This window comes from Natator depressus, chromosome 4 (assembly GCF_965152275.1).
Source record: "Natator depressus isolate rNatDep1 chromosome 4, rNatDep2.hap1, whole genome shotgun sequence".
NCBI classification, from domain to species: Eukaryota; Metazoa; Chordata; order Testudines; family Cheloniidae; genus Natator; species Natator depressus.
Genome location: NC_134237.1, coordinates 138,771,764 through 138,799,214, shown reverse-complemented (window position 1 = coordinate 138,799,214; position 27,451 = coordinate 138,771,764). Strand labels below are relative to the sequence as shown.

Genomic DNA, 27,451 nt, shown 5'->3' with positions numbered 1-27,451 from the left:
TGAAGAAGCTACAGCTGATTAATGATGCCGACGCTCGGATTCTAGCGAGGCACAGATGAAGAGAGCGTGTTGTTCCGGTGCCGGAGTTCTTGTATTGCTGAGCTGAGGAGTTTCATAGGGGCCTGGTGTCTCTTTAAGAGGACTCTTTTCTTTTAAGCTTTCTCTGGAAGGAAACTGTTCCTTTGATTGGAGGAGCATTCCTAATAGAGCTAATCAGAAAATGTTTTTCGGGGGTCTTTTTTCCTGTTGTAAATTTTGAGTTTTCACCAAAATGTTTAGACTTCTTAGCAAAAAAATTGAAAACCCAAAATTTTTGACTGAAAAATTTCAACTGGAAACCAAAAATCTTTCAGTTTGGAAATGCAGTGATAGTACTTCATGGAATTGTAGTTTCGGGTCCTCATGTTCCCTTTCTCCTCTATAGTCCAGAATCCCTGGCCAAACCACAATTCCCATTATGCACCGTGGCTTCCTTCTTGTTAAGCCGCCACAGGTGCATCAAGGGACTCCCTGGTGCAGTGCATCATGGCAAATGTAGTTTGACTAGAGAACACAGCCCACAGAGAAGAATGGGGGCAGTATGTACCCGAACTACAACTCCCATGAAGCACTGCAGCAGTATTCCCAAACCACAGTGTTTCAGCTTTGGGCTTTTCTGGTTTTGGGTGTTAGGGTTTGCTGACAAAAAGTCATTTTTTCCACACAGAAACAAGACTTCTTTTGTGGAACATTTTGTTTTGCCAAAAAAAAAAAAAAAAAAAAAGCAATTTTTCTGTTGAAAAACAGTTTCAACAGAATTTTTTCAACCGCCCTTCCACCTTTGGGGCAGATATCCCAATGTGGTAGGAGAGGCTGAAAGCCACCCTGCCAGTCTTATAAATGGCCTGTATTCTTCCCCTCCCTCCCTCCCCCAAACCGGTCTCAATAAAAAAGAGCAGCAAACAGTAAAGAACCGCAACCTATCCCCTTTCCCAAGCCCATAATACTGCTGTAGAGGCAAACCCAAACAAGAGCAGGGCGTTGAATCTACACTCAGCAGCTGACTAGAGGCTTGATTTCAGTGTCCCTGGCTTCGTTACATTTCCCTGTACATCACACTGGCCCACACAGCCCTTAGCGGATTGGCAACGTGGGCCAGTGTCCAGCCGGGACTTGACGGGGGCTGCTCAGGCTCACACAGTTTATGTGAGGCCCAGAGGGCAAACCTGGGGTGATGAAGATTTCACTCCCCTGCTTTACTGTGTTTCCTTCCCTCCCTCTTTCAGCGGCGAAAGTGTTGATCGGTCCCGCCCCGGAGGTGCGCGAAGGAGACGCAGTCACCCTGACGTGCGTCACCACCCGAAGCGCAGAGGAGGGGACCAGCTACACCTGGTATAAGAACGCCAGGTGGCTGAGGGAGAGCTCTGAGAACACCCTGGTCCTCCCAGCCACGAGCAGCGGGGACGCGGGCGCTTTCCAGTGTAAGGCCCAGAATGAGAGAGGTATTAGCACCTCTCCGGCTGTCACCCTGCGGGTGCTGTGTAAGTATGACCGCCCTTCCACAGCCCCTGGAATAAGGCAAAAGGGGGAATTCTTTGTGATTAGGGAACTGGCTAGTCCTTAGATCAGCTGGGGGACATCTTGTGGAGGCTACAATTCACATACTAAAGGCCAAGTTCTGCCCTCAGCTGCCCCATTGTGAAACGAAAGTGATCCCTGAATCAATGGAGTTACTCCAGTTTTACACCAGATTGACTCCAGATTTACACGAGCCTCTCTGAGAGCAGAATCTGGCCCTGAGAGCCTTTATTAAAGTAAGATGCAAGTTGGTTAATCGGATCAATCTGGCAGCGCCGTGCTGGTCCTGCAACCGCTGCTACATAGCTAGCCTCCTCGCCCCAGTAACCTTCTAGCTGAGTTCCCACAATCCAGATTGCACAGCAGGGTGCTAAACTGGCATGGCGCTGGTGGAGTTGTCACCTTGCAGGTGAGCTATAGAGTAGAACTGGTATCCTGACCATTCATGGTCAGTAAAAGCAGTCCCCAACAGGCATTCTTCGTAAGAGTATTAACTCCGGTGCCAGACCCAAACTCTGCCTGCGGTAACTGCTCTTCGTCCTGTCAATCTCTTCTCCCTGTCGTTTTAGGAGGAAGCCGTTGTTTTCGCTTCCTGCCCTTAACTTGAGTGTTGCATTGCTGTGCATTATAAAACAGCTGCTACGTTCCACCCCAGAGCTGCACGTGCATTTCAGAGGTGGATGAAGGGCTCCCTACCCATAGCTTGTGTATGACTTTAAATTTCTGGACTCTATCAGGATCCAAGGCGCCATACAAATGCAAGATCCTTGGGCCAGCTCCTGAATGGGTGTCAATCGGAGTAGCTCCACTGAAGGAAATAGAGCTGTGCAGATTGACACCAGCTGAGGGTCTGGCCCACTGTAATCATTCAAACGCCCAAAGTTCTGCCCCAGAACATACGGTCCATCATATCAAAGTGAGGCTGGAGGCTCAGGGACCTTCAGTTGCTCCAGATTCCAATTCTGGCCGGATTCCTGTCCCGCCTTTATTGGCCCAGGCCTGTTCTGAGCAAAGAAGGAGAGTGAAGCAACAGCCTGGCTGCTGGTGCCATCAGAAGGACCCGTTAGAGCGCTGGGGAGGAGGGGGGGTTGAAAGGTTTCTCCTAATCTAGTAAACGATCATATGTCAGATAACATATCGGCCAACAACATTTTAACCCTGCAGTCCCACCGAGACGGCCCGAGATGAGCTCCCTGCTGGAGACGCAGAACGGGCATCTGGGTATCATCCTGTGCACCACGGACAGCGACCCGCCGTCCGAATTAGCCCTGTACAGAGGAGATGAATTGGTAGCTTCCACCGGTGGCTCCCGCTCGTTGGCCGGCCAGAGGCTCCGTGTGACTCCATCGTACAACAGCCTGAAGGTGGAGATCCGCGAGGTGGTGCTGGAAGACGAAGGGACCTACGTGTGCTCGGCCAGGAACGCCTACGGCAATGCAAGCACCTCCATGGTCTTCAGTGCGGAGAGTGAGTGCCCCAGCTGGGCTCCTCTTGTCAAAGGGAACTGGCCTTTCCAATCACGTGTGGTGGGAGAGAGACCCAGGCAGGCAGGGAGGGGGACCAGGTCCCTCTGTTGGCAGTAAGGGATGATTCACACGAATCCTTCTGCTGTTATTAAAAAATCCCCCCAGCAATTCCATTGATCGCAATGGGGATTCACTGGAGGGAGGGGTCCCGTCCCACGAACTCCTGTCATGGCACTGGATTGAATTCTTAGCGAAATGGCTGTTGTGAGGAATTGCATAAGTATCACATTGTTTGGTCACTCTGAGCGTCATTCACCACTGGAACAATTTCCCAAGGCTAGGCAGGAGGTCAGACTAGATCACAGTGGTCCTTCCGGGCTTAGAATCTATGGGTGATTCACTGCTGATCCCACCCTATTAATTCCTGTAGGGGATGCCCCATTGCTTCCTAGGATGACATTGGAGTTAGTGGGATGGGATCTGTAAAGGGAACAAGGAAAAGGGGAGATTCCGCAGTATCCTATGGAACCACTGAATATTAAATATCATAGATTCATAGAAACCTAGGGCTGGACAAGACCTCAAGAGGTCATCTAATCCATCATGAAGGAAGGAAACTGCCTGAAATGTATAATTTGGGCCTTTTGACCGAGTTTGCTACATAAAACCAAGCTTCTGTGCATGGAGACACAATACTGGATAAATACGACATATCACAAGGCCATGCACATTTTGCCAAGCACTGGCCATTTGATATAACTCGGGGATAGCTGTAGGAAAATGGCTGCCAAACTAGGGCATCTGTGACATTTGAGAGGATTGATTCATTCTCTGCTAAAAAAAAGACAATTGTGAAATTTGAAAAATGTTTCCAAAGTCCCACAAAGCTGGCGATACTCCAAGAGGCAATGATTCCCGTCTGTGGGCCAGATTCTGCTCTCAGGAACACCAAAGTAAATTCAGAGTCACTCCGCTGAAAATGATAGAATTATTATGCATTTACACTGGTGTAACTGAGATCAGAATCTGGCTCTGTGTCAAAGTCCCCCTCTCAAAGCATCATACAACTCAGATGTACAAGGTCATCCAGTGTATGCTGCCCCAGTGTATTCCCCCCTTCCCTCACCCCCCCACACACTGAAAACCTCACACACACATCCTGTGCATTCTCCAGGACTTTGCCTACTCCAGTTTTAATTGTCTGGTATGGCTACCACCACTTCTCTTGAGAGCCTGTTCCCCAGCCTAATCGAATCACAGAATCTAAAGTGATGGAAAAGACCTCTTCTACGCTCATAGTCCCCAGGGGCAGGACTGCTCCCTCCAGAACATTTTCTAGAGCTCTGTTCAGTCTAATTTTAAATGTCCCATGCAATGGGGCTCCAGCCCGTCTCTTGGGGGATTATTCCACAGCCTGACAGATTGCACTGTCAGGAAATGTATTCTAGGATACAGACTAACTCCCCCTTGGGCTAAGCCCATCCCCTTGCTCCTTCTTATACCCCCACGGGCTGCCCTTAACAACCACCTGCCTCCTTGGTCCTCCAGCCCTAGCAGGTAGTTATGTCGTGCCCCATAATGTACCCAAAGAGACACATCTTTCGTTGCTTTGCTCGTCCCCCGTCGCTCGTCTCTGAATCCTGTTTGTCTCTCTTCCCCGCTCAGCGGCAAGGGTCATTGCCACACCGGCCTCAGAGGTGCAGGAAGGCCAGGGGGTCAACCTAACCTGCCAAGTGAGCAGCAACTTATTGGCCATGACTAACTACAGCTGGAACAGAAATGGCCAGTGGCTGTCCGGGGGCCTGGCGAATTCCCTGGTGTTCCAGCAGGTGGCCAGCGCAGACGCCGGGGTCTATTACTGCAAGGCAACGAACAACGGAACAAGCAGAAGCTCCGCCTTGGTCTCGCTGAATGTGCTGTGTAAGTTCCAGGCACTTTGAATCTTCAGGGCAGTGGCAGGTTCCCACAGGAGTACGGGCGCACCGGCCCCAGGGGCGCAGTCAGTCCTGTCCCAACCAACGCACCTGACTAGGCTTGCAGGTGCGCGTTGCAGGTGTGCGTACATGAGAGGGTGCACTTGGATACGTGCCGGTGGATGTGTGTGTGTTCATCTGGGTGCGTGGGTCCATGCACTGTGCATGTGTGGGATTGTGGGGGTGTGTGCATGCGTGGGTACGTGTGGGTGTACGGGCCCCCGGGTGCATTGTTTTTGTGTGTCTGGGCTCTTGCGTACATGCAAGAGCATGCGTGTGTGTCAACACGTATGTGCACATGTAACCCAGGCTTACTCAGGCTGGTGTTCTGGCCCCAGGAGTGGCCAAATCACATGGAAGCTGAAGACCCAGTTATGCCCCAGACAGGGACCTCTGTCTCTAGAAGCATGAGCTCCCTCTGCCTGTGCTAAAATACCCAGGCCTGTTAGCTCAAGGCTGGAGCCAGCCCACTGACCTCCCTGTGATCCAACCACTGGAGACGGGGGGGACCATGCGCCTCCCTGAGTACAAATGGGTGACGCGTGCGTCTGTTCCAGAGAGAAGGTACCTGTGAAATGCGGCGATCAAATCAGGTGACTTAGTGAACCCCGGCGACCAGTCTGCGTGCAGACCCTGTGCTGTCGTCTAACATGCTCAGGGCCGTCGCTTCCCTTCCCCTCCTCGCACAGCCAGGCTGGGTGCTTCAGGATCCAAACTGCTCGCCTGGCTTTTTAAAACTCACTGTCGGTTTCTTCATGTCAGTCTCAAAACCTCAGAAATTCATTCTCCTGCTTCCAGTCATTGGTACCAGCTTCCGCTCTGCCCTCCATATGGTCACCGCTAATGAGAGACTGCCCCCTCGGCTGCAGATCCTGCCAGCTGGAATGGCCAGCAAGAGTAGATTTGGGGCCAGGCTGTATTCTTTTCAAGGGTTACCACAAGAAGCTAAAACCTGAGCAGAACTGATCATAAATAGCCTGTCTGTAATTAACCGGCTAGTGTGGGTGTGGGTGAGACCATGTGTGTGTGTTAGAACACGCATGAGCATGTGTGTGTATTTTAGCAGGCAAGTGAGCATGTGTGTGTGTGTGTATTTTAGCATGTATGGGATCATGTGCCTTTGTGTGTGAGATTCTCTCTATGGGGTGGAATCGGAGCTTTTCTTCTGTGTGTCATAGCCCCTGTACTGCTTACAGCTAATGGTGATTCTCTGCTCGCTCAATCAGTCGAGGAGTTTGAGTTCCATCGCTGTGTCCCTGTAAGGTTTCTAGTGGCTGTGGTATGCAGCAGAGTGATGACAATGGTGAGGATCTAGGTGACCATGGGATGGTCCAAGTGGGACAGGAGGGGTCTTTAAACAATCCTCAAGACATTTATAACTCGAGGATGATCTTTCCTCCCAACTCTTCAGATGCCCCCAGGAATCCCCGAATGACCTCGTTCCTGGAGGCGGAGATGGGCAAACTGGCCATCATCTGGTGCACGGTGGACAGCAACCCCCCGGCCCAGCTGTTCCTGTATAAAGGAGACAAACTCGTGGCCTCCACCAGCTCCAGGACTGCAGCCGCTCAGCAGATCGGCGTCACTGCCTCCCCAAACTCCCTGAGGGTAGAGATCCGGGACATCACGCTGGAGGACGAAGGGAACTATTGCTTCACTGCCAGCAATGCGTATGGCACATCTTCCGGCTGCCTGTACTTCCGTGTGCAAAGTGAGTATGGAGGAAACGGCTAGAGGGTGTGCGCAGCACTGCCCTCTGCTGGGTGCACCCAGAACGGCTCATCTGTGTGTCCTAGATCCTATGCTGCTAGGGAGTGGTGAGATGCTACTTTGATTCTAGGGCCTCAGGAGCATTAGGATCAGAGTTCGATCCCCGCTCTCACCATGAAGTTCCATAGGGACAAGGACCTCCTAGGGGTCCCTGCACTAGAGACAGGTGACCGGCCACAGGTTTCATAGGGTCTGTCTGGAGAAACGCCTTCAAGTTTGGCTACTTCTCCTAATCTTGGACCAGCTTTCCCAGGCTACAAAACCAGGCTGGAAACACTGTGAGAATGGAGAGTCCTAGTACGCACCCGGCTAGAAATACCACGAGATGGGGGAGGGGTTGGCCCTGGGTCTTCTGTCTGTAGCTAGGAAGGGCAGAAGGTATGCAGGGAAATGACCTGTAATGAAGGGGGTGAGGAAGAACGTAGCTGAGCATCTGAGAACTGTTAAGCAGCGGAGCTGCCCCTAGCTAAGGACCTAGATGAATAACTCCTGTTAGCATTCAGGTGGGACTTGCCCATCACCCTAGGAGAGGAAGAGCCCTCTCTGCATTCAGGGATACTTTAATGAATATTTGGCCTAAGTCCTCTCTGCTGTGTTTATTGGACACTGTAGCCTTCACTTCCTGTCCTAACCTGTTATGTAGCACTGCTGCGTAAACAGTTGCCATGTTCTGCTGCAGAGGTGGCAGCGTAGTAATGGTGGGTGATCCTGATTGTAAAGCACCAACAGGAGCATTTGGGGCTCTGTTATTGAGGTAGCACTGAGAGGCGTGCACAGTCCCGCCCAGGCAGCCAGATAAAGATCCTTGCCCCAAGAAGCTTACAAACCACGGCCTAGATCTTGATGTCCTTGCTCAGTCCTTCCTCAGGCAAACTCTCTGTAGTGAGTGAGAATGGAATGCCGCTGCCAAGATCTGAACCAGCATTGGGCGAGCGGTGAAGTGCACTCGAGTGGTGTAAGCTGAGGCAGGTGGGGATTCTTGAAAGAGGAGAGGAAAAGGCCTTGACGGATGGTGATGGAAATTAGGGTTAGGCCAAAATCGGAACCCTAGATCCAAAGCCTAAGTTTTAGGGAAGTTTGGATCTGGATCCAGAATCTGCATTTTGAGCCTGTCTCTGTAATGAGCCGACACGCTGAATGCAACCTCTGTCCTCCTGGATTTTTTGGGAGCCCAGCTTTAGATCCATTTCCAGATCTGGATTTCCCATGTTGGATATAAAAGGCTGATTCAGAACTGCCCGAATAGCAGCCCCCGTATTTTGGATTCAGATCCAGACTTGGCATGTCAGGCCCATCTAGGGTGGGGACAGAGGTAGGACTCAACTTGCTCTTTGAGATCCAGGCTGTTATCATCTCTCTTTGCTGTGGCTTGTCTCCGTGCTCTAGCGGCCAGAGTTCTAATCACGCCCTCCACGGACGTGCAGGAAGGGGATGGTGTCTCCCTGACATGTGATGTGACAGGAAATGCTCCAGAGGACGCCATCTACACCTGGTACAAAAACAGTCACCGGCTTCATGAGAGCTCGGAGAGCTCCCTCCACTTCCCGCACATAACCAGTGGCGATGCTGGCTCTTACCACTGCAAGGCTCACAGCCCCGAGGGACCCAGCAGCAGCATCTCCCCAGCCGTCAGCGTACACGTCTCTTGTAAGTGATATTGTTTATCTAGGTGGAGGCTGATCCAGTTCTTATGGAGGTCTGTGAACAGCCTCCCGTTGATGTCAGTGGAGCAGACCGTTGCATTGCATCACTGCTTAACTACATCCCGGGCTGGGTGCATTGCTTTTCTCCAGAGCCATTGCTAGAGGATGGCTATTCCCTGAGCTGGTTGGAAATTTTCCAGCGGGAGATTTTCCCGTCAAAAAATGTGGATTCATCGAAAGCAAAATGTTTCGCAGAAACCTGTCGTCTTTGGTAAAAATTTGTTTTGAAACGAAAAGGTGAAAAGGGCATTTCAATGTGCCAGTGCAGCCTTCTCGGACCAGACCGTTTCGCTTTTCCATTTCGACGTGACTTTTGGTTTCTGATTTTTTCCGTTTTTATTATAAAATATCACATAAAATGAAAACAAAAAGGCAAAATCGGGACGAAACGTTTCAATTTTGTCAAAACGGAACGTTTTGCTTGAACCTGAAATTTTATTTATTTTTTCTTCATAATTTTGGCTAACGGGAAATTTCAGAATTCTATGATTTTGTTCCATTCTGGAACCAAAGACGTTTCCAAATCATGAAACTCCCCCTGAACTGAAAACGGCAGTTTCTGCCCAGCTGTGAGACTGCCACTGGCTGCGGCTGGTCTAGACTCCGTGAACCAGGGCCCTGCTCCAGGGCAGCCGATTGCTCCCGATGACTCTAGAGAGAGAGGCTCCGGCACAGATCACGACAAGCCAGATGCGGGAGCCCGTATTGCTCAGTAAAATTCATGCTGACCTCAGCAGGAATTTGCCTGAGCAAAGAGGGAACAGGAACCGTGGAAGGGGCACAGGTTTCACCCTGCCCCTTGCCAATGTTGTATCAAAGGCTTATTGAGCAGAGCAGGAGATGGTACAGTCAACACATCCTTGGGAGCTAAAGGTGGAAGAGTCAGGGCACGACCCATTTCAGTGGGAGTTAGGCTTTTGAAGGTCTGTCTGGGCCTTAGTTTCTCTGTGCTTTAGTCACACAACCATAAAATGAGGATATTACAGACCCCTTGCCTCAGAGGCATGTTGTGAGAATGAATCCACTAACGGCTGTGCAGTGAATAGCACAAGGAAGCGGCTGGTGGACATGGCTCCCCACCATGCCAGGCCAGAGGTGACATTTGTAACCAGGCGGCTGGAATCAAGACCAGCCTCTTCCCAGCGCCCCTGTGCGTCGCCCTTCTATTAAAGTGTCATCACTTGCACTTTTGGGACTTTATTTAAATAAGGAATCTTGTTGGACCCTCCTGGCAGCCCTTGTCAACACACAGGAAGAAATATAAATGACCATTAATCAGTAATGCTCAGCAATAAGCATATGTAGGGCTGCCCACCTGTACCATGGCATTTACACTGTAGGAGGCAGAGCCAAGAGGGAAAAGTTTTTCCCATCCTGCGAAAATTTTCAGGAGTTAGAAAATTTTTCCCATCCTGAATCTGGACCAAACACCAAAATTTCAAAAATTTTCTGCAAACTGAAAAAACAAAACAACAAAACCAAACTTCAGGTCCAGGTCAATGAACATATTTCATTTTGATCATTTCAAAACCATTTTGCTTTGATTTTGAACTTTTCTTTCATTGTTAACCTTTTTTAAAAGTCTAACTGGCTGACATTTCAAAACAAAGTTGTTTCGAACTCGAAAACTAGGATTTTTCATTTAAAATCTTTTGCATTTAAAATCTTTTTTTTCAAACATTATTCAAGGCTGGAAATTTGTCAAAACCGACTCTGTTTCACAAGCAGTTCCGTTTTCAATTAATCAACATTTTTTGACCCCCAAAAATTGCATTGAAAATTCCCAACCAACTCTAGGAACAGAAGTGAACCACAAATACAAATTTTAAAGTATTTGCGGTGGAATCTTGAATTTAGATTTTCAAATGGAAATGGGGCGATCTGATCAGATTCTTCTGGGTGGATCTGCCTTTCCTTCTTCTCCTTCTATTATTTATAGTGTGGCAGTGTCTGCAATGGAGATCTTACAAGATAAAAGGACTTAAGAGATGAAGGGTTGTGAGGGGAGAAGGGATCCAGTATAGAGGTTTCAAGCAACTGACAGAGAATGTTGTGCTGGTGAAATAGGCTGACAGCTCCAGAAACAATGCTTTGCTGATCAAAAAAGGAATCATGGCATTAAAGGCTCAAGATGATGGCAAATGAAGAGCATGTCCACTGTGCCTTAATGAGAGTGTCTCACCTCAACAGATCCGCCCCGGGAGCCCCAGTTGACCTCCTTCCTGGAGACACTGGATGGGCAGCTGGGCATTCTCCAGTGCACTGTTGATAGTGACCCACAGTCAGAGTTATCTCTGTTCAGAGGAGGTGAACTTGTGGCTTCCACCACTGGCTCCCACCCTGCAGCCAGACAGCGAGTCAGCATCTCCTCATCACACAACAGCTTGAAGGTGGAGATCCAGGCTGTGGTAATGGAGGATGAAGGAGAGTATGTGTGTTCTGCTAGTAACGCATACGGCAACGCAACCACCTCACTGAACTTCACGGCGGAGAGTGAGTGCAACATTGCCCTCTATGCCATGGGAGCTGGATCCATCTATCTATCCCCCTACATACTGCTGTATCCGGCCAGCCAGCCACCTGCATACCTCTTATAGCTAGAGATCCATCCATCCATATCCCTGTATCCAACCATCCACCTAAATACCCCCTGTATCTACCTATCTATCCATGCATCCCCATCCATACCCCTATATCCATCAATCCACCTAAATACCTCCTTGTATCTACCTATCTATCCATGCATCCCCATACATACCCCTATATCCATTCATCCACCTAAATACCCCCTGTATCTACCTATCTATCCATGCATCCCCATACATACCCCTATATCCATTCATCCACCTAAATACCCCCTGTATCTACCTATCTATCCATGCATCCCCATACATACCCCTATATCCATCAATCCACCTAAATACCTCCCTGTATCTGCCTAGCCATCTTTCCCCATATTTATCCCCCTCTCTCTCTCTTTCTCTCTCTCTCTCTAATCCTTGCATCCCCATACTTATCGCTGTATCCATCCATCCATCCCTCTACATACCCGTTGTATCCATCTGTCCATCTCCATACATAGCCCTTTATCTATCTATCTATCTATCTATCTATCTATCTATCTATCTATCTATCTATCTATCCATCCCCATAGTATATAAACATTTTCTCACATCACTCTTTCCTCCCAGCTGCAAGGGTCTGGATCTCTCCTTCGCCGGATGTCTACGAGGGGAATGCTGTTAACTTGACCTGTGCAGTTGACAGTGATGCCCCGGGGATGCCGCACTATACCTGGTATAAAAACAACATATGGTTCAGAGAGGGCCCTGGCAGGTCACTCGTGTTTCCCAAGGTCACCACTGCTGATGCTGCATCCTACCACTGCACGGTGAAGACCCAGGAGAGGGTTAGAAGCTCTTCCCAAGGCACTTTGAATGTCCTCTGTAAGTTCTTTGCATGGTTGAACTTTGCAAGGTTCAGAGAAAAATGCCTCTGTATCCACCAGCCCAGCCCAGAGCCCCCAGCCCACTGGCACCAGAAAGGGGAGCTAGATAAGTGACCCCTCCATACATTAGTGGGGAGGGGAGGGCTGCACTTCTTCCGAAGCATCCTGCTTTGTCTACTGCTGGAGACAAGACCCCAGAGTTGGTGGACCTATGGTCTGATCTGTCCTTAGAGGAACTCCTTGTAGGAGCATAGTGTAGTCCCCCCACACCCCTGGGCTTTAGAAAGCAAACAATGCTCCATAGTTCATGCCCATTCAAACCACACATGGGAGAAAAGGCATCCAAACATTAGCCAGAGACGTGTTTGGATTGAGCCTTAAAATATTGAGCTATCCCTTGGGAACTGGGAGTTCAAGGGGTCTGGGAATTGTGTCAAGTAAGGGGTGGAGGCTAGTCTGGGGGTCGGGGAAGGTTTCCTTGTCCCATCCTGACTCCCTAGAGTGGAAATCTGTCCATGTTCCTGGGCATGTGCTCCCAGCCGGTTCCCAGCCTGGCCACCAGTTTAGGAGTCAGCTGATAGAGGACGTCAGGTGGGTAGCTGTGGAGGGCATGGGCAGCAGGGAGATGGGTGGGCAGAGCACATTGTGGGGAGGTAAGGCAGCTGCACAGGGTCACGTCTAGGTGTGGAAGTGGGATGGACAGTGGTTTGGCCTGAGCAAGTTTCAGCTGGAAACCAGGTAAGTTCAGAATTTGCCAAATCTCATCTAAAGCCAGAACCCACGGCCCTCCTTGTTACCACCAGCCACAGCCTCGCCTGAAACTAGGGGTGGGTGAAAAATACCAAGCATTTTTCGCAGAAAGTTTTGAAATTTTTTCACATTTTTCAAAATTCCCCAAGAAAAATTTACAAAAAACGGAAATGGAAAAATGGTCCATTTTCAAAACCTGGTTTCATTAAACAGTTTCTGATTTTTGAAAACCAAAAATGGATTTATTTTTATTGGAAACCATTTTTTTAAAACAAAAGCCAAAAAACCATTTTACAGAAACATTTTTGGTTTCTGGTTTTTCTGTTCATTAAAAAAAGTTTCAGTTAAAAATATTTTTCAGAGGTTCGTAGATTCCAAGGCCAGAAGGGGCCACTGTGATCATCCAGTGTGATCTCCTGTCTAACACAGGCCAGAGGCCTGCCCCACAATAATCCCTAGAGCCGAGCTTTTAGAAAACCAGCCAACCTTGATTTAAAAATTGCTAGTGATGGAGAATCCACCATGCCCCTTATTAAGTTGTTCCAAGGGTTAATTACTCTCACCGTTAAAAGTGTATGCCTTATTTCAAGTCTACATTTGTCTAGCTTCAACTTCCAGCCTTTGGATCATGTTAGACCTTTGTCTGCTAGATTGAAGAGCCCATTATTAAATATTTGTTCCCCATGTAGGCACGTATGGACTGTGATCAAATCACCTCTTAAGCTTCTCTTTGTTGAGTAAAACAAATTGATCTCCTTGAGTCTGTTGACCAGCACTACTTAACACCCAACCTTAGGGTTCCCCCAAAACTCAGCCAACTAATCCAGGGGTCCTCCTCACTCCTCTTATCCTGAGTATCAAGTGCTGAGCCAAGAAAGTGGAGTGAACATTGCTAAAAATGGCACATGACAATGGGTATGAATTTTGAACTGAGTTCACACTGCCTACATTCAAGCCCTGTTTGTGTTTATTTTCCATGAGTATTAGTGTAAAAGAGTTCCCGGCAGAGAAGTTGGCAAAAGTGGAGAATCCGCAGCTGATTCCAGAAAATACTGACGAAAAGCGAGTTTGCAATCTCACCCCCCCCGCACCCTAAAACATGATTCTTAGAGTCACACTCATCCAATCAGGGAACAGTGACACACCATGTGACACCAATGTGTCCAATCAACACAGCTCGAATTTTTGTATTGAACACTCATCACAAACAGCCTGTGAACGAGCTACAGGCCAAGAGTCAGTCACAGAAATCCCCTGCCAAGTCATTTTGAATAACAACGTAACTCAAGAAAAAAGAGGCAAAGTTCACTGAATAAATGAGCTGTGACAAATTGTTTGCCCAGCTCTAATAATGGATCCTTCATGAAACCTTCCTGGCTCTAGTTCACAGATTCACAGAGTTCCACCCCAGAAGAGGCCATTCAATTATCCAGTCTGACCACCTGTATAGCACAGGGCAGGGAATTTCACCCAGGTACCCAATAACTTGTGAGTTACTGAGGTCACATTAAAGTTCTGAGTTCAAATTAAATCCTCCTTCCTTGTAGATCCTCCCAGGAATCTCTGGGTGAAGTCCTTCCTGGAGACTCAAGATGGGAAGCTAGCCATCATCGTCTGTGCTGTTGACAGTAACCCGCAGTCAGAACTGGCCCTGCGCAGAGCTGGTGAGCTGGTTGCTTCTGGTTCCTCCCGAGGTGACGGGGCATCCGGACAGAGGTTACGCGTCTCGTCCTCACCTAACTCCTTGAAACTGGAGATCAGGAGCGTCACCTTGGAGGATGAAGGGACGTATGTGTGCTCGGCAAACAATGCGATCGGCGAGGCCAGCACCTCCGTATACTTCACCATAGAGAGTGAGTATGGAGTACATGACTCCCATTGCACTCCAGTGTCACTTAGAAGGGAATTTGGGGCAGATTCTCTCCCCCACTGCTCTCCCCCTGCACCAGAGAGTGGAATCTTCCTGTCTATTCTGCTGGGGATTCTCCTGGCCAGTGGGCAACTAAGCAAAGAAGCAACAGAGCCATCTGACCCCAGCATAGGGGGTGGGTAGAGACAGGGAAGCGGATATGGCTGAGAAATGCTGCGCTCCAGCTATCCCTGGCTGGTGAATGTGGATCATAGCTGGGTGTGTAGGTTAGAGCAGCCCCCATGCTGCTCTAACCTATGCCAGGCCTGGGGTAGAATTGGGCAGAAGATCAGGGATCTGTAACAATCTACCAAGCTGACTCCGATTGTTAGTTATTGGTTTCAAAGGGCTGCTCCAGCTGTATCCATTCCAGCTTTGCTCTGGTTTCTTCCACAGCTGCGAGGGTTGTGATCCAACCAGGTCCCGATGTACGTGAGGGGGACCGCATCACACTGACCTGTGAGGATACCAGTGCCCAGCCGAGCACCATTTACACCTGGTACAAGAACACCAAATGGCTGGCGGAGGGCCCTGTCAGTTCCCTCATGATCCGTGGTGTGGCGGACACTGATGCTGGCTCGTACTCCTGCACGGCTCACAATGACAGGGGAAGAAGGACATCTCTGCCCACCGCCTTGCGCGTGCTATGTAAGTTGCCTGCAGTTTAGATAACGTTATGTGCTCTCAGATGGAGGCATGCAGCCGAATTCCCAGTGCAGGTGACTCCAATCTCAAAACCAAGTCTTGCTGGGTGCCTGCCATGACGAGCTCCAGGGACAAGGGATCATTGTTTCTCTGGGGAAAGGGTGACAGTTCCCTGCTGGACACAACCCAAATGGGTCAAATTCTTGAAACGTTATTTAGCTTTAAATATCTTAAGTGGAAACATTACCCACACTAGAGAGGGAAGGTCTTTGTCCCCCTCTAGTGGCTGCTCCACATCAGAGGTTAATGAGTCTGCCATTGCTGCCCGCTAATGAACGGGCTTAGTCCTTTCACTGGCGCTTTCAGCTCTGTAAACCCTCGGTTCAAATCCTGCTGTTGGCCCAGATGAGGTCAGTTATAGAAACGTACCGGGCCAAAACCCGCTTTCAGTGGTGGCAGCGTAAATCCAGAGGAACACAGTTTCTCCAGAGCAATGCTACCCCACAGTGATTCAGGGACTAATGAGAAGTGCCTTCAAAATACCTAAGATAGAAAGAGATTGACTCCGGCAGAGCTCCTCTGTGTTTACACCAGTGTAACTGAGATCAGAATGCAGTGCACTGCATCTGCCCTAGCTCTCTGTTAACAGTGGGAACAGCCCCACGGGCTCTCCCCGCATTGCTGTCTGCCTGTGTGTCGGCTCTGGGCCGGAGGGCAAACTCCAGGAGAAAGAGAGGAGAAGCTCATTCACTGAGGCCCATTCCACCTTCGGCCTCTCTGCTGTGACTGCCAACGGGAGGCAGTCGGCGCCAGGTGCTCTTGGCCACTTCACACAGATGGGTGGATAGTCATCAAGTGCCGATGACGTCTGGTCAGTACTGAGCGAGTCAGAGAGTTGACCAGGGGCCCAGGGTTATAAGCGTCACGCTAGAACTGATGGGGAATTTTGTAACAAAACGTTTTTTCCCATTGGAAAGCACTGATTCCTCACAGCCTCAACGCCTCGTAGGAAAGGGTCAGTTTCAATGAAGTTCCCGTTTCAAACATTTTTGAAAAAGAGATTCTAAGTTGTCGGAGCATCCCATTTCGACATTTTCTAAATGTTTTTTGGTTCAAACTGATTTCCCATTGAGAAATTTAAGTTATCTGAAGATACAAAACATGGAAAAAAATATGAACAGGTCAACATTGAAACAAAATTTCTCCAAAGTTATTGAAACAAAATGTTCTGATTGCGACGTTCAAAGACAAATTTCAGATATTTGGTTTGCAAAAGTTGTTGAGATTTCGATTTTTCATCCTGATTTGGGACAGGGAGAATTTTTTAAATCTCAAAAATGCTCAAAGGGCAGGAAAACCATTTCCTTTCTAGAGCTATTCCTTACCCCTTGTCCGTCCCCAGAGCCATCTGGCTAAACTGTGCAACCCCCTTCCAGAAGAAAGTGACTGTCTTTGTTTTTTAACTCAAGTACAATGTGTTCTTGTCCCTTCAGACGCCCCAAGGAAGCCCTCACTGAGCTCCTTCCTAGATGCCCAGGATGGGCGCCAGGCCATCATCCAATGCACTGTCGACAGCCACCCACCGTCAGATATAGCCTTGTACAGAGGAGCTGAGCTCACACCCGTGGCTTCCACCCGGGGTTCTCGGGGCTCACCCAACCGGCGGTTGAGCGTTCATGTGTCCCACAACTTCCTGAAGGTAGAGATGAAGGACGTTGAGCTGGAGGACGCAGGCCAGTACATCTGCTTGGCTAACAACACCTACGGCAGTGCTGCAGCATCCGTGCACTTCGGTGTGGAGAGTGAGTGCAGGTGTATTTTTAACCCTTCCATGCCATGCTCTCTCCCAGGAGCACCCACAGGCTATGCGGGGATTTGGATGCAGATCCCATAGGGTGGGGCCAAAGCAGAATCTGGATCTTGTGCACCTCCGTGGAACCTCTGGGCAAACTCCGATTTAAATCTCGATCTGAGCATTACAGCAGATTTGGGTGTAGAGCTCAGTGCTAGCAGCTGGTGCTAGGCTGACAATGCTAGAGGCTAAGACTGAGATTTGCCAAGTGGTCTAAGGCCGTGGTTCTCAACCAGGGGTCCGGGGCCCCCTGGGGGGCCGCGAGCAGGTTTCAGGGGGTCCTCCAAGCATGGCCAATGTTAGACTAGCTCGGGCCCAGGGCAGAAAGCCGAAGCCCCAGCCCTGAGCAATGTAGCTTCGTGGGGGCTCCCGTGGCGTGGGGCCCCGGGCAATTGCCCTGCTTGCTACCCCCTCATGCCGGCCCTGGCTTTTATATGTAGAAACCCAGTTACTGTGGCACAGGTGGGTGGTGGAGTTTTATAGCTTGTTGAGGGGCGGGGCTCAGAAAGAAAAAGATTGAGAACCCCTGGCCTAGAGGACTTAGCACGTAGCTGCCAGTAATGTCACTGACACAAGATGGGTGAGGTAATATCTTCACAGAAGTTGGTTCAATAGAAGACATTATATCACCCACCTTGTCTCTCTAATATTCTGGGAGTGACCTGGCTACAACAACACTGCATACAATATTGTCACTGGGAGATATGTGTCAAATCCCCTGGACTGCTTTGAAAATCACATTCCCCCGATGCTATCGTTATCTGCCCAAGCAATGGTAGTGTAATATACCCAACACACGTGCTTCTCCATGCCAGTGTGCCCCAGCTCTCATCTGGGGGACCACCTCTAGCAATGAGGAGATAGTTCATTTCTTTGGCCCATTCAAAGGGGGCCAGCAAGGGGTCCGATCAGTACCAATTACGGTGGTGGGTTTTGTGGAGGAGGCATCTGGACTAAGACACACCAAACAGCTATCCAAAGGGTCTAACCTTGGGCTAGATTGGAACTGGAATCCGAGATCACTAGCACTGGCTGGAAAATGGATGATACTGTCTGTTGAAAATGTTGACAAAAATTAACATTTTTGTTTTGTGGACACTTTTTGCAGAATTTTTCTGGTTTTCGCTGAAAAACCAAAACCTCAAAAGTTGTTGAAAACCAAAAAAAGTCCTTATTTTTAACACACACACACACATCCCCCCAAAAATCAGCAAACATGGAAATTTTATTGCAAAAATTTCCATTCTGTCAAAAAAAAATCTGAAAAAGAGTTCGGATAAAAAAATTGTAAGCGGCTCTGCTGATGAGCAGCTAAGTCTCATGAAACGTGGCGCTCTCCTGGCTCCACTAGAATACATTTGGCTGATTTTCCTGATCTCTTCTCCCCATCAGCTGTCAGAATCATGATTGAACCATCTCAGGAAATCCACGAAGGAGTCGCCGTCAACGTGACCTGCCTGGTTGCTGATTGGCTCAGGGGGGAGACCAACTACACCTGGTATAAGAACAGCAAGTGGCTGCAGGACGGTCCCATTAGGTCGCTCCACCTTGATAGGGTATCCAGCGCCGACACTGGGTCATATCACTGTTGGGCAGAGGGGAGGACAGGAAGAGCCACCTCTGCCCTGGTCAGCTTGGATGTGCTCTGTGAGTGTCAGGGGGATTTGGGGTTTGATTTGTTCACACTAAATAAAGGCAACTCGGGATCTCATTGTTGTTATTATCTGTTATTTCCATAGAGCCATAGATGTGCCCAGCGCTCCATGAGAGTAAAATTAAGACACAGGCCCCAAGCAGAGCCCCAGATCCAAACAGCTCTGAACTATGGGAGCATCCAAAATCAAGATGCCAACGTCCCCTCCCTTTAAATGAACCAAACCAAACAATGATTGAAACAACCTCTTCCTTCTTCTGCAGTCTCCCCGTCTCCTCTCTCCCTTGTCCTTTCACCCCTCACCCTTTGGATGCTAAAAGCCTGGCTAACGTGATTTCTTGGCATTTGTGTAGCACTGTTTTCAGATACACTTTGAAGGTCAATAATAGACTGAGTCGAACAATTTACAAGGGGACCTTTTTCCATTGGAAAATGCTGATTTGAGAACACTGAAACATTTCACCGGAACGTATGGATTTCATTGAATTATTCAAGGGGGAATCATTCAAACATTTCATTGTGATAAAATCCAAATGTTTTGTTCCAATAAGGCTGAAATGCTTCATTTTGATAATATAATAGTCAGCACCACAAAGTCGAAATGAAACATTCTGATCGTATCCGAAAGAAACTTTTCCATAAAGTGGTGATGAAATATTCCTTTTTGCAAAAAATTGCAAGATTTCAAATCAGGACAAAATGAACTTTTGAAATCTTGGAATTTCTCATGGGATGGAAAGACTATTTTGTGATCTGTTCTAGTCGATAACTGTAGACCACCACTGGCTGCTCTTAACCAGTCACCTCAGTTGAGGAAGCCCCGTCACCTGATTTAACAATAACATTGTCTCCTCCATGCAGATGCTCCAAGGAACCCATCGATGAACGCCTTCCTGGAGAACCGCAATGCAAGGGTGGGCCTCATCCGATGCACAGCTGAAAGCAACCCACAGGCTGAATTAGCCCTGTACAGAGAGGATAAACTAGTGGCTTCCACCCGAGGCCCCCGCTCAGCAGCCAGCCAGAGGGTCAGTGTGTTTCCATCCTACAACACCTTGAGAGTGGAGATCTGGGATGTCACATCAGCGGATTCGGCAGAATACACGTGCATGGCCAGCAATGCACTGGGCAACGTGACAGCCACCTCCTACTTCAGTGCACAGAGTAAGTCAGGCTGCTAGCGGGCTGTCAGCCATGGATGGGGCTGCCACGCCCCGTCAACTCCATCCCCACAGACAACATAGGATTGTTCCCTACAGCGTGTCCTCCATCCAGTCCCGTTGTACCCAGCAGGGGGCACAGATCCTCAGAGGAGCAGATCTGAATCCATCCAGCAGGGGCAGTGAGGCACACGTGCAAACACACACACCACACACACACACACACACACACACACAAGAACGGCCAGACTGGGTCAGACCAAAGGTCCATCTAGCCCAGTCTCCTGCCTTCCCACAGTGGCCAGTGCCAGGTGCCCCAGACGGAATGAACAGAACAGGGCAAGTAGCGAGTGATCCATTCCTTGTTGTCCAGTCCCAGCATCTGGCAGTCAGAGGCTGAGGGGCAGCCAGAGCATGGAGTTGCATCTCTGACCATCTTGGCGAATAGCCATTGATGGACCTGTCCTCCGTTAATTTATCTAGTTCTTTTTTGGGCCCTGTTATAGTCTTGGCCTTCACAACATTCTCTGGCAACGAGTTCTATCGGTTATGTGAAGAAATACTCCCTTTTGTTTGTTTTAAACCTGCTGTCTATTAATTTCATTGGGTGACCCCTAGTTCTTGTGTTATGAGAAGGAGTAAATAACACTTCCTTATTCACTTTCTCCAAACCAGTCATGATTTTATAGACCTCTAGCATCTCCCCCCTTAGTTGTCTCTTTTCCAAGCTGAAAAGTCTCAGTCTATTAATCTCTCCTCATACGGAAGCTGTTCCATATCCCTAATAATTTTTGGTGCCCTTCTCAGTACCTTTTCCTTTTCCAGTGTATCTTTTTTGAGATGGGGCGACCACATCTGCATGCAGTAGTCAAGGTGTGGGCGTACCATGGATGTATAGAGAGGCAGTAGGATTTTTGCTGTCTTATTCTCTATCTCTTTCCTAATGATTCCCAACATTCTGTTTGCTTTTTTGACGGCCGCTGCATTGTGAGCAGATGTTTTCGGAGAACTCCCCACAATGACTGCGAGATCTCTTAGAGGTCTGATCCAACCCAGCAGGGGGCAGTGGGACACACACGCAGCTCGGACCCTGTCCGTCGGGAGGCGATGGAGCACAGACAATAGCCACAACGCGATGACTGAAACAACATATGGCTGACATGAAGACTCAGATGTTGCGGTAGAAGAACACAGCCTCCTGGCTTTGAGCGCTGAGTGTAGTGTCAGACCTGACAAACACAAGTCACTGGCCCTCCAGGAAGGGGGCTGGCGAGGGAGAGGTTAAATCCAGTACATCGGGGGGGCAACTTCACCTTTCCAAAACTCACTGCCCCCTTCCCCGTACCCATGTTTTGCCCCTGTTGGAGTGACTTGAGTCACAGCAGTGTCTGGAAAATCACTGTGCAGGCAGCTGTTTGTGATTTTTACACTGGCTGGAATAACCCTCCTCTCCTCTCTCCTCCTCAGCTCTCGCTGACCTCCGCTTGTACAAGATCCTGGCCGGGATGTTAATCGCAGTGCTGGGGGTTATTGTTCTGGCCGTTGCAGTCGTCCTGTTATGGCCCAGGTAACTTGGCTCTTGCTACTGTAGTTTGTAGAAGCAGCTTGGGGGGGTCCAACTGGACTGGCTCACAGGGGCTGGGAAGGGATGGCTTGTTTTGGGGTGGGTGACTTTTATTTATTGTTAATTTGATATTACTAAAGCCAGCCCACAAGGAGGGGTAAGTTTTGACCGGAAAAAGCCTGAAGTGACGTTTATTTGAACAGTCCAAGAGGGAAATTGAGGCAGGCTGCCTGTAGGCCACTGAGGGGACACCTGGGAGGCTGCTGGCCGGGTTACAGACTGTGAATCCTTTTCCTGCTGGTGGTGAACATGAGTTGTATGACCCACCGCTCAGTGTGTTGGGTCCCCCACTCTACGTGATCCACAGAGGATGTCAGGCTGTTACAGTCCAACCTGCAGAGCCGGTCTCTGTAGCAGCCGCTGTAGAGACTGCCATGGTTAGCTCTGGAGGTCCCTGGTTTGGGCCCTGATGGTGCCATTTGAGAGTTTTTGAGCACCTTGTACACAAGGCCTTGCCAGGTCTCAGGCCAGTTCCAGGTGTTGGCGTCACAACTGGCCCCTCACTGGCTGTCTAAGTGGAGAGGCCAATGACTGAATGGCCCTGGAGAATAGCAGCCCCTCTTGTATCGAGTGTGTGCATTCAGGAGCCGCATCTGATGGAGGGGGGCATTGGTGGTCAGACACGACAATGATGGGCACATGAGAATAACTCACTGGCAAAGTGTGTGTCAGACCCCTCACTAGTGGCTGGTCCCCTACAGGAAAACAGCCTACTACTGCTAACAGGATTGTTCCTTTAACTCAAGCAGCAGAGATCTGCTCTTCAGCCCTGGGTTCAGATCCTGCTGATGACCCAAGTGAAGGTTTGCGATGTAGGCAGACAGATGGCACAGCGGGCCTGCCGAGTTGGGCTTTTTTTGCTCCTAAAATATCTTCTCTTAAGTGCTAACCACCCTCACCATAACACATATGTCGCCTCCTCCCCTGCCTAGGATAAAGAAGCTACTGAAGCCGCTAAAAGATGAAAGCTCCATGGAACTGACCGGCACAAGGGAACAATCACAGGTGTGATTCCTCAGTGTGGCTAGGTTGTTCCCATGCTTGGGGTTTGGCCCGGGGTCACCAGAGCTGAAGGTCAGGCCCCCAGCTGCTCAAAGGCATAAAAGACAGTGGGGCCAGCTGAACTGAGAGGGTCCGGCTGCTTTGCTGTTGCCTACAGAGCAGGCCTTGGGGTAGATACTGGGACGTGAGTGCAGGAGAGTGGGACTGATGGGGTTGGAGAAGGACGAGGGGTTAATGCCCTGGGGTACGTCAGGAGCTGAAATCCTGGGCCCGTGTTGGGATCGAACAGGATCTGGGTTGCATTTTTTCCAGCCCGCCCTGCCCTGCCTCTGCTGACCTATCAAAAAGGCCTGGGCATGAAAACTGCATGCTCCCCACAGCCTCCCCCATCTCTGTCCCTCCCCCTTCAACCCTCTGTCTCACCCTCCAGCCCCGAAGAGGTATGGAGAACCTTCTCTGTGGGCCTGTCTCCCCATTTCCCCATGCTACGTGCACCCTGCACCTAGGAGTCGAATTCTTTGTGCCTGGAGCATAGGGGAAGATGCAGTCCATGCTGGGGGTGCAGGAGTTACTTAAGGACGAGATCTTCAGTTGGTACGGATTGACTTAGCTCCATCGGCTTCAGGGCTGCTGTGGCCATTGACTGGCCCACTGATGTCAGTGGATCTCTGCCGATCGGCACCCGCTGGGGATCCGGCCTGCCGACGTCCATGGAGCTCTGCAGACGGATGCTGGCTGGATGTTGATAATTTAACCCCGCTGGCTAGGGAGAGTGCTGGGCGAGGGTGGGAATTCACACTCCCATTCCCTGGGCTGGCAGAGCAGAGGGCGGGCGGGCCCAGGGCTGGACGCTGGGCAGAGGGAGTGCTCGGAATAGAAGGGCGGAGCGACCCCTGCAGGAGGGTCAAAGATAGGCAAAGGGGCAGGATTGTAGCTCAGCAAGACGGTGCCACTCTCTGTGGCCCCTGGTCCGTTTCTGGCACCGAAGTTAACAGAGACCCGTGTTTGGTGCTTGGCCGGGGGTCGTGCACTTGGGGGCTTGTCCCACAGGCTGATTTGGGGCACTGGGGTTTTTCCCAGCAAATTCCAACTGGGCGGGATTGTGTAACTTTTCCAGGTTGACGACACCTCCTCGACCAACGGCTAACCACGCCGCCCGGCAGCGCCCGGAGCAGCCTGCACGGGAGCCGCACTGAGACTCCCCCTGCCCAGCTGGACCTGGGCAGCGAAGTTGTTCTCACCCAGTGGCATATTTTTGGTGCTCGCCATACCTTGTACATCGCATGTGTCAAATGCAGGACCTCTGTCAATACCCAGAACTGAGCCTGGACTGTGAAAAATCCCAGGTGGTGTTTTCATTGTAACTCCATTTAGCATCCTCACCCCTCTCCCCCTCCACAAAACCCACGCCACCCGGAGCGCCCTCATCTGCGCCCTGTGACTCCATCAAACCCCCACTTTTGCAATAACCTCCCCGGTGTGCTGCCAAGCATCTAATCAATCACAAAATAAACGAAGGAGCAAAGTGTCGGTGTCACAAATGTTCAAAAGTACAACCCCTCTGGACCCGACCCCGTGTGAGGGGAAGGCAGTGGGGAAGCTTCCCCTTGACATCACAGATGCAGGATCAGGCTCTTAAACCTAGTCATTCTCAAAGCCTATTCAACCTTACTGGGGGGAAAGCTGGGGGAGCCCTCAGTATCTAACCACTGGGGGTGGGGGTGCTACGGATGGATCTTGGCTCTCAGGTGAGGTGTGCCCAGCAGTACAGACTCGACCCTCATGTATCTGATTTATCTAATGACTGGTATGGGAGATAGTCCATACCTGTGTAATGCCCTAGGTACGTGCCCAAGATGGGAATTCATAGATTATAAAGCTGGGAACAGGTGACAGGGGATGGATCACTTGATGATTCCCTGTTCTGTTCATTCCCTGGCACTGGCCACTGTGGGGACACAGGATACTGGGCTGGATGGACCTTTGGTCTGACCCAGTCTGGCCGTTCTGATGTTCTTATAAAGCCAAAAGGGACCATTGTGGTCGTCTAGTCTGACATCCTCTATAATTAATTCCTGAATTCATTCCTGTTTGAACGGCAGCAGATCTTTTAGAAAAAACATCCAGTCTTGATTTTAAACTTGCCAGTGATGGAGAATCCACCCCGACCCTTGTTAAATTCATCCAATGATTAATTCCCCTCAGTGTTAAAAATGTACCCCTCATAGCTACTCTGAATTTGTCTAGCTCCAACTTCCAGCCATCAAATGTTGTCAGACCTTTGCCCGCTAGGGTGAAGAGGCCTCTACTATCAAATATTTGTTCCCCATGTAGATATTTACAGACTGGGGTCCAGTCACCCCATAACCTTCTCTTTGGTAAGATAAACAGATTGAGCTCCTGGAGTCTATCACAAAAAACAGATTTTCCAATCCTTTGATCATGTCCGGATATTTATCCCAACACTTCCCGCACTTTGGGGGATGTCTGGATCTGGACTTCTGTTTCGGCCCATTATAGACACATGGGCCAGCCACAAAGTTTGGGTCTGGATCCAAACCTTCCCTGAAGTCGTTGTGTATTTGGATCTGAGGATGCCTATTCAGGTCCCTCCCTAATTATAACTGTAGAGAGCTGGCAGGGTGGAAATCCATCCTATCCCAAGGAGAGCTAGGGCTACCCTGCAGGTACAGAACAGGGACGTCTGAGGTCATTCTCCAACTTCACCCATAGCAAGGCCAGGACTGCTGTGACATGGGATAGAATGCCAAAAATCCAGGACATTTCCATGATCTGGAAAAAACAGTAACCAGTGAGGAGGCAAAATTTGCAGATGATACAAAGTTACTCAGTGCAAAGCAGACTGTGAGGCGTTACAAATCGATCTCACAGAACTGGCAAAAAAATGGCAGATGAAATGCAGTGTTGATAAACGCAAAGTAATGCACATTGGAAAACATAATCCCAGTTATACATATAAATGATGGGGTCTAAATTAGCTGTTACCACTCAAGAAAGAGACCTTAGAGTCACTGTGATAGTTCTCTGGAAACATCCACTCAATGTGCAACGGCAGTCAAAAAGTGAACAGGCTGTTAGAAACCATTAGGAAAGGGATAGATAATAGGACAGAAAATATCAAATTGCCTCTATATGAATCCACGGTACACCCAACCTTGAATACTGTGTGCAGATGTGGTCACCCCATCTCAAAAATGATATATTAGAATTGCAAAAGGTGGAAAGAAGGGCAACAAAAACGAAGAGGGGGATGGAACAGCTTCCATCTGTTCCAGGTAGATACGCTGGAGGGTAGGGATAGGGTCCAGAGTGATCTAGACAAATTGGAGGATTTGATGAGAAATCTGATGAGGTTCAACAAGGACAAGTGCAGTGTCCTGCACTTAGGACGGAAGAATTCCATGCACTGCTACAGGCTGGGGACAGACTGGCTAAGTGGCAGTTCTGCAGCAAAGGACCTGGGGATTACAGTGGATGAGAAACTGGATATGAGTCAGCAGTGTGCCCTTGTTGCCAAGAAGGCTAATGGCATATTGGGCTGCATTAGTAGGAGCATTGCCAGCATATCGAGGGAAGTGATTATTTCCCTCTGTTCAGCACTGGTGAGGTCACAACTGGAGAAATGCATCCAGTTTTGGTTCCCCCACTACAGAAGGGATGTGGACAAACTGGAGAGAGTCCAGCGGAGGGCAACAAAAATGGCTAGGGGGGCGGGAGCACATGACTTATGAGGAGAGGCTGAGGGAACTGGGGTGATTTAGTCTGCGGAAGAGAAGAGTGAGGGGGGATTTGATAGCAGCCTTCAACTACCTGAAAGGGGGTTCCAAAGAGGATGGAGCTTGGCTGTTTTCAGTGGTGGCAGATGACAGAACAAGGAGCAATGGTCTCAAGCTGCAGTGGGGGAGGTTTAGGTTGGATATTAGGAAACACTATTTCACTAGGAGGGTGGTGAAGCCCTGGAATGGGTTACCTAGGGAGGTGGTGGAATCTTCTTCCTTAGAGGTTTTTAAGGCCCTGGCTGGGATGATTTAGTTGGGGATGGGTCCTGCTTTGAGCAGGGGGTTGGACTAGATGACCTCCTGAGGTCCCTTCCGACCCTAATCTTCTATGATTCTCTGATTCCGTATGAGGAGAGATTAAAGAGATTGGGACTGTTCAGGCTGGAAAAGAGATGACGAAGCTGGGTCTGGACGACAGGGATGGACCACTCAATGATCGCCTGTTCTGTTCATTTCCTCGGAAGCACCTGGCGTCGGCCACTGTCGGAAGAGAAGAGACTGGGCTAGATGGACCTTGGGTCTGACCCAGTCTGGCCGTTCCTATGTTTGTCCTGCAGTGTCTTTCAAATGGCCGCCATTCCTAGGAGGCAGCTGCACGAGACCCCCAGTGGAGACGCCTCGTGGGCCATCTGTGATCTTCGCCGGTCTCTGAGGAGCTTGGCACCTGCCCTGGGGATACGCCCCCTAAGGTGTCAGAGTAGCCACCTGTCATAAATATAAAGGGAAGGGTAAACCCCTTTAAAATCCCTCCTGGCCAGAGGAAATCTCCTCTCACCTGTAAAGGGTTAAGAAGCTAAAGGTAACCTCGCTGGCACCTGACCAAAATGACCAATAAGGAGACAAGATACTTTCAAAAGCTGGGAGGAGGGAGAGAAACAAAGGGTATGTGTGTCTGTCTATATTTTGTCTTTGCCGGGGATAGACCAGGAATGAAGCCTTAGAACTTTTAGTAAGTAATCTAGCTAGGTACGTGTTAGATTATGATTTCTTTAAATGGCTGAGAAAAGAATTGTGCTGAATAGAATAACTATTTCTGTCTGTGTATCTTTTTTGTAACTTAAGGTTTTTGCCTAGAGGGGTTCTCTATGTTTTGAATCTAATTACCCTGTAAGGTATCTACCATCCTGACTTTACAGGG

The 27,451-nt window shown here is 49.5% G+C and overlaps 1 protein-coding gene across 1 annotated transcript in view; it reads left to right on the top strand.

Moving 5' to 3' along the window:
- The window catches only part of SIGLEC1 (sialic acid binding Ig like lectin 1), a 36,684-nt gene extending 12,655 nt beyond the window's left edge, over positions 1 to 24,029 (top strand). The window contains exons 7-21 of the mRNA XM_074950195.1: positions 1,266 to 1,520; positions 2,722 to 3,024; positions 4,689 to 4,943; positions 6,408 to 6,707; positions 8,153 to 8,413; positions 10,660 to 10,962; positions 11,661 to 11,915; positions 14,215 to 14,520; positions 14,973 to 15,224; positions 16,715 to 17,023; positions 18,466 to 18,720; positions 19,589 to 19,891; positions 21,355 to 21,454; positions 22,444 to 22,516; positions 23,631 to 24,029. Coding sequence (XP_074806296.1) covers positions 1,266 to 1,520; positions 2,722 to 3,024; positions 4,689 to 4,943; positions 6,408 to 6,707; positions 8,153 to 8,413; positions 10,660 to 10,962; positions 11,661 to 11,915; positions 14,215 to 14,520; positions 14,973 to 15,224; positions 16,715 to 17,023; positions 18,466 to 18,720; positions 19,589 to 19,891; positions 21,355 to 21,454; positions 22,444 to 22,516; positions 23,631 to 23,660 — 3,560 coding nt within the window. The 3' untranslated portion in view covers positions 23,661 to 24,029. The remainder of the gene's footprint in view (positions 1 to 1,265; positions 1,521 to 2,721; positions 3,025 to 4,688; positions 4,944 to 6,407; positions 6,708 to 8,152; positions 8,414 to 10,659; positions 10,963 to 11,660; positions 11,916 to 14,214; positions 14,521 to 14,972; positions 15,225 to 16,714; positions 17,024 to 18,465; positions 18,721 to 19,588; positions 19,892 to 21,354; positions 21,455 to 22,443; positions 22,517 to 23,630) is intronic.
- The last annotated feature ends 3,422 nt before the right edge of the window (positions 24,030 to 27,451 follow it).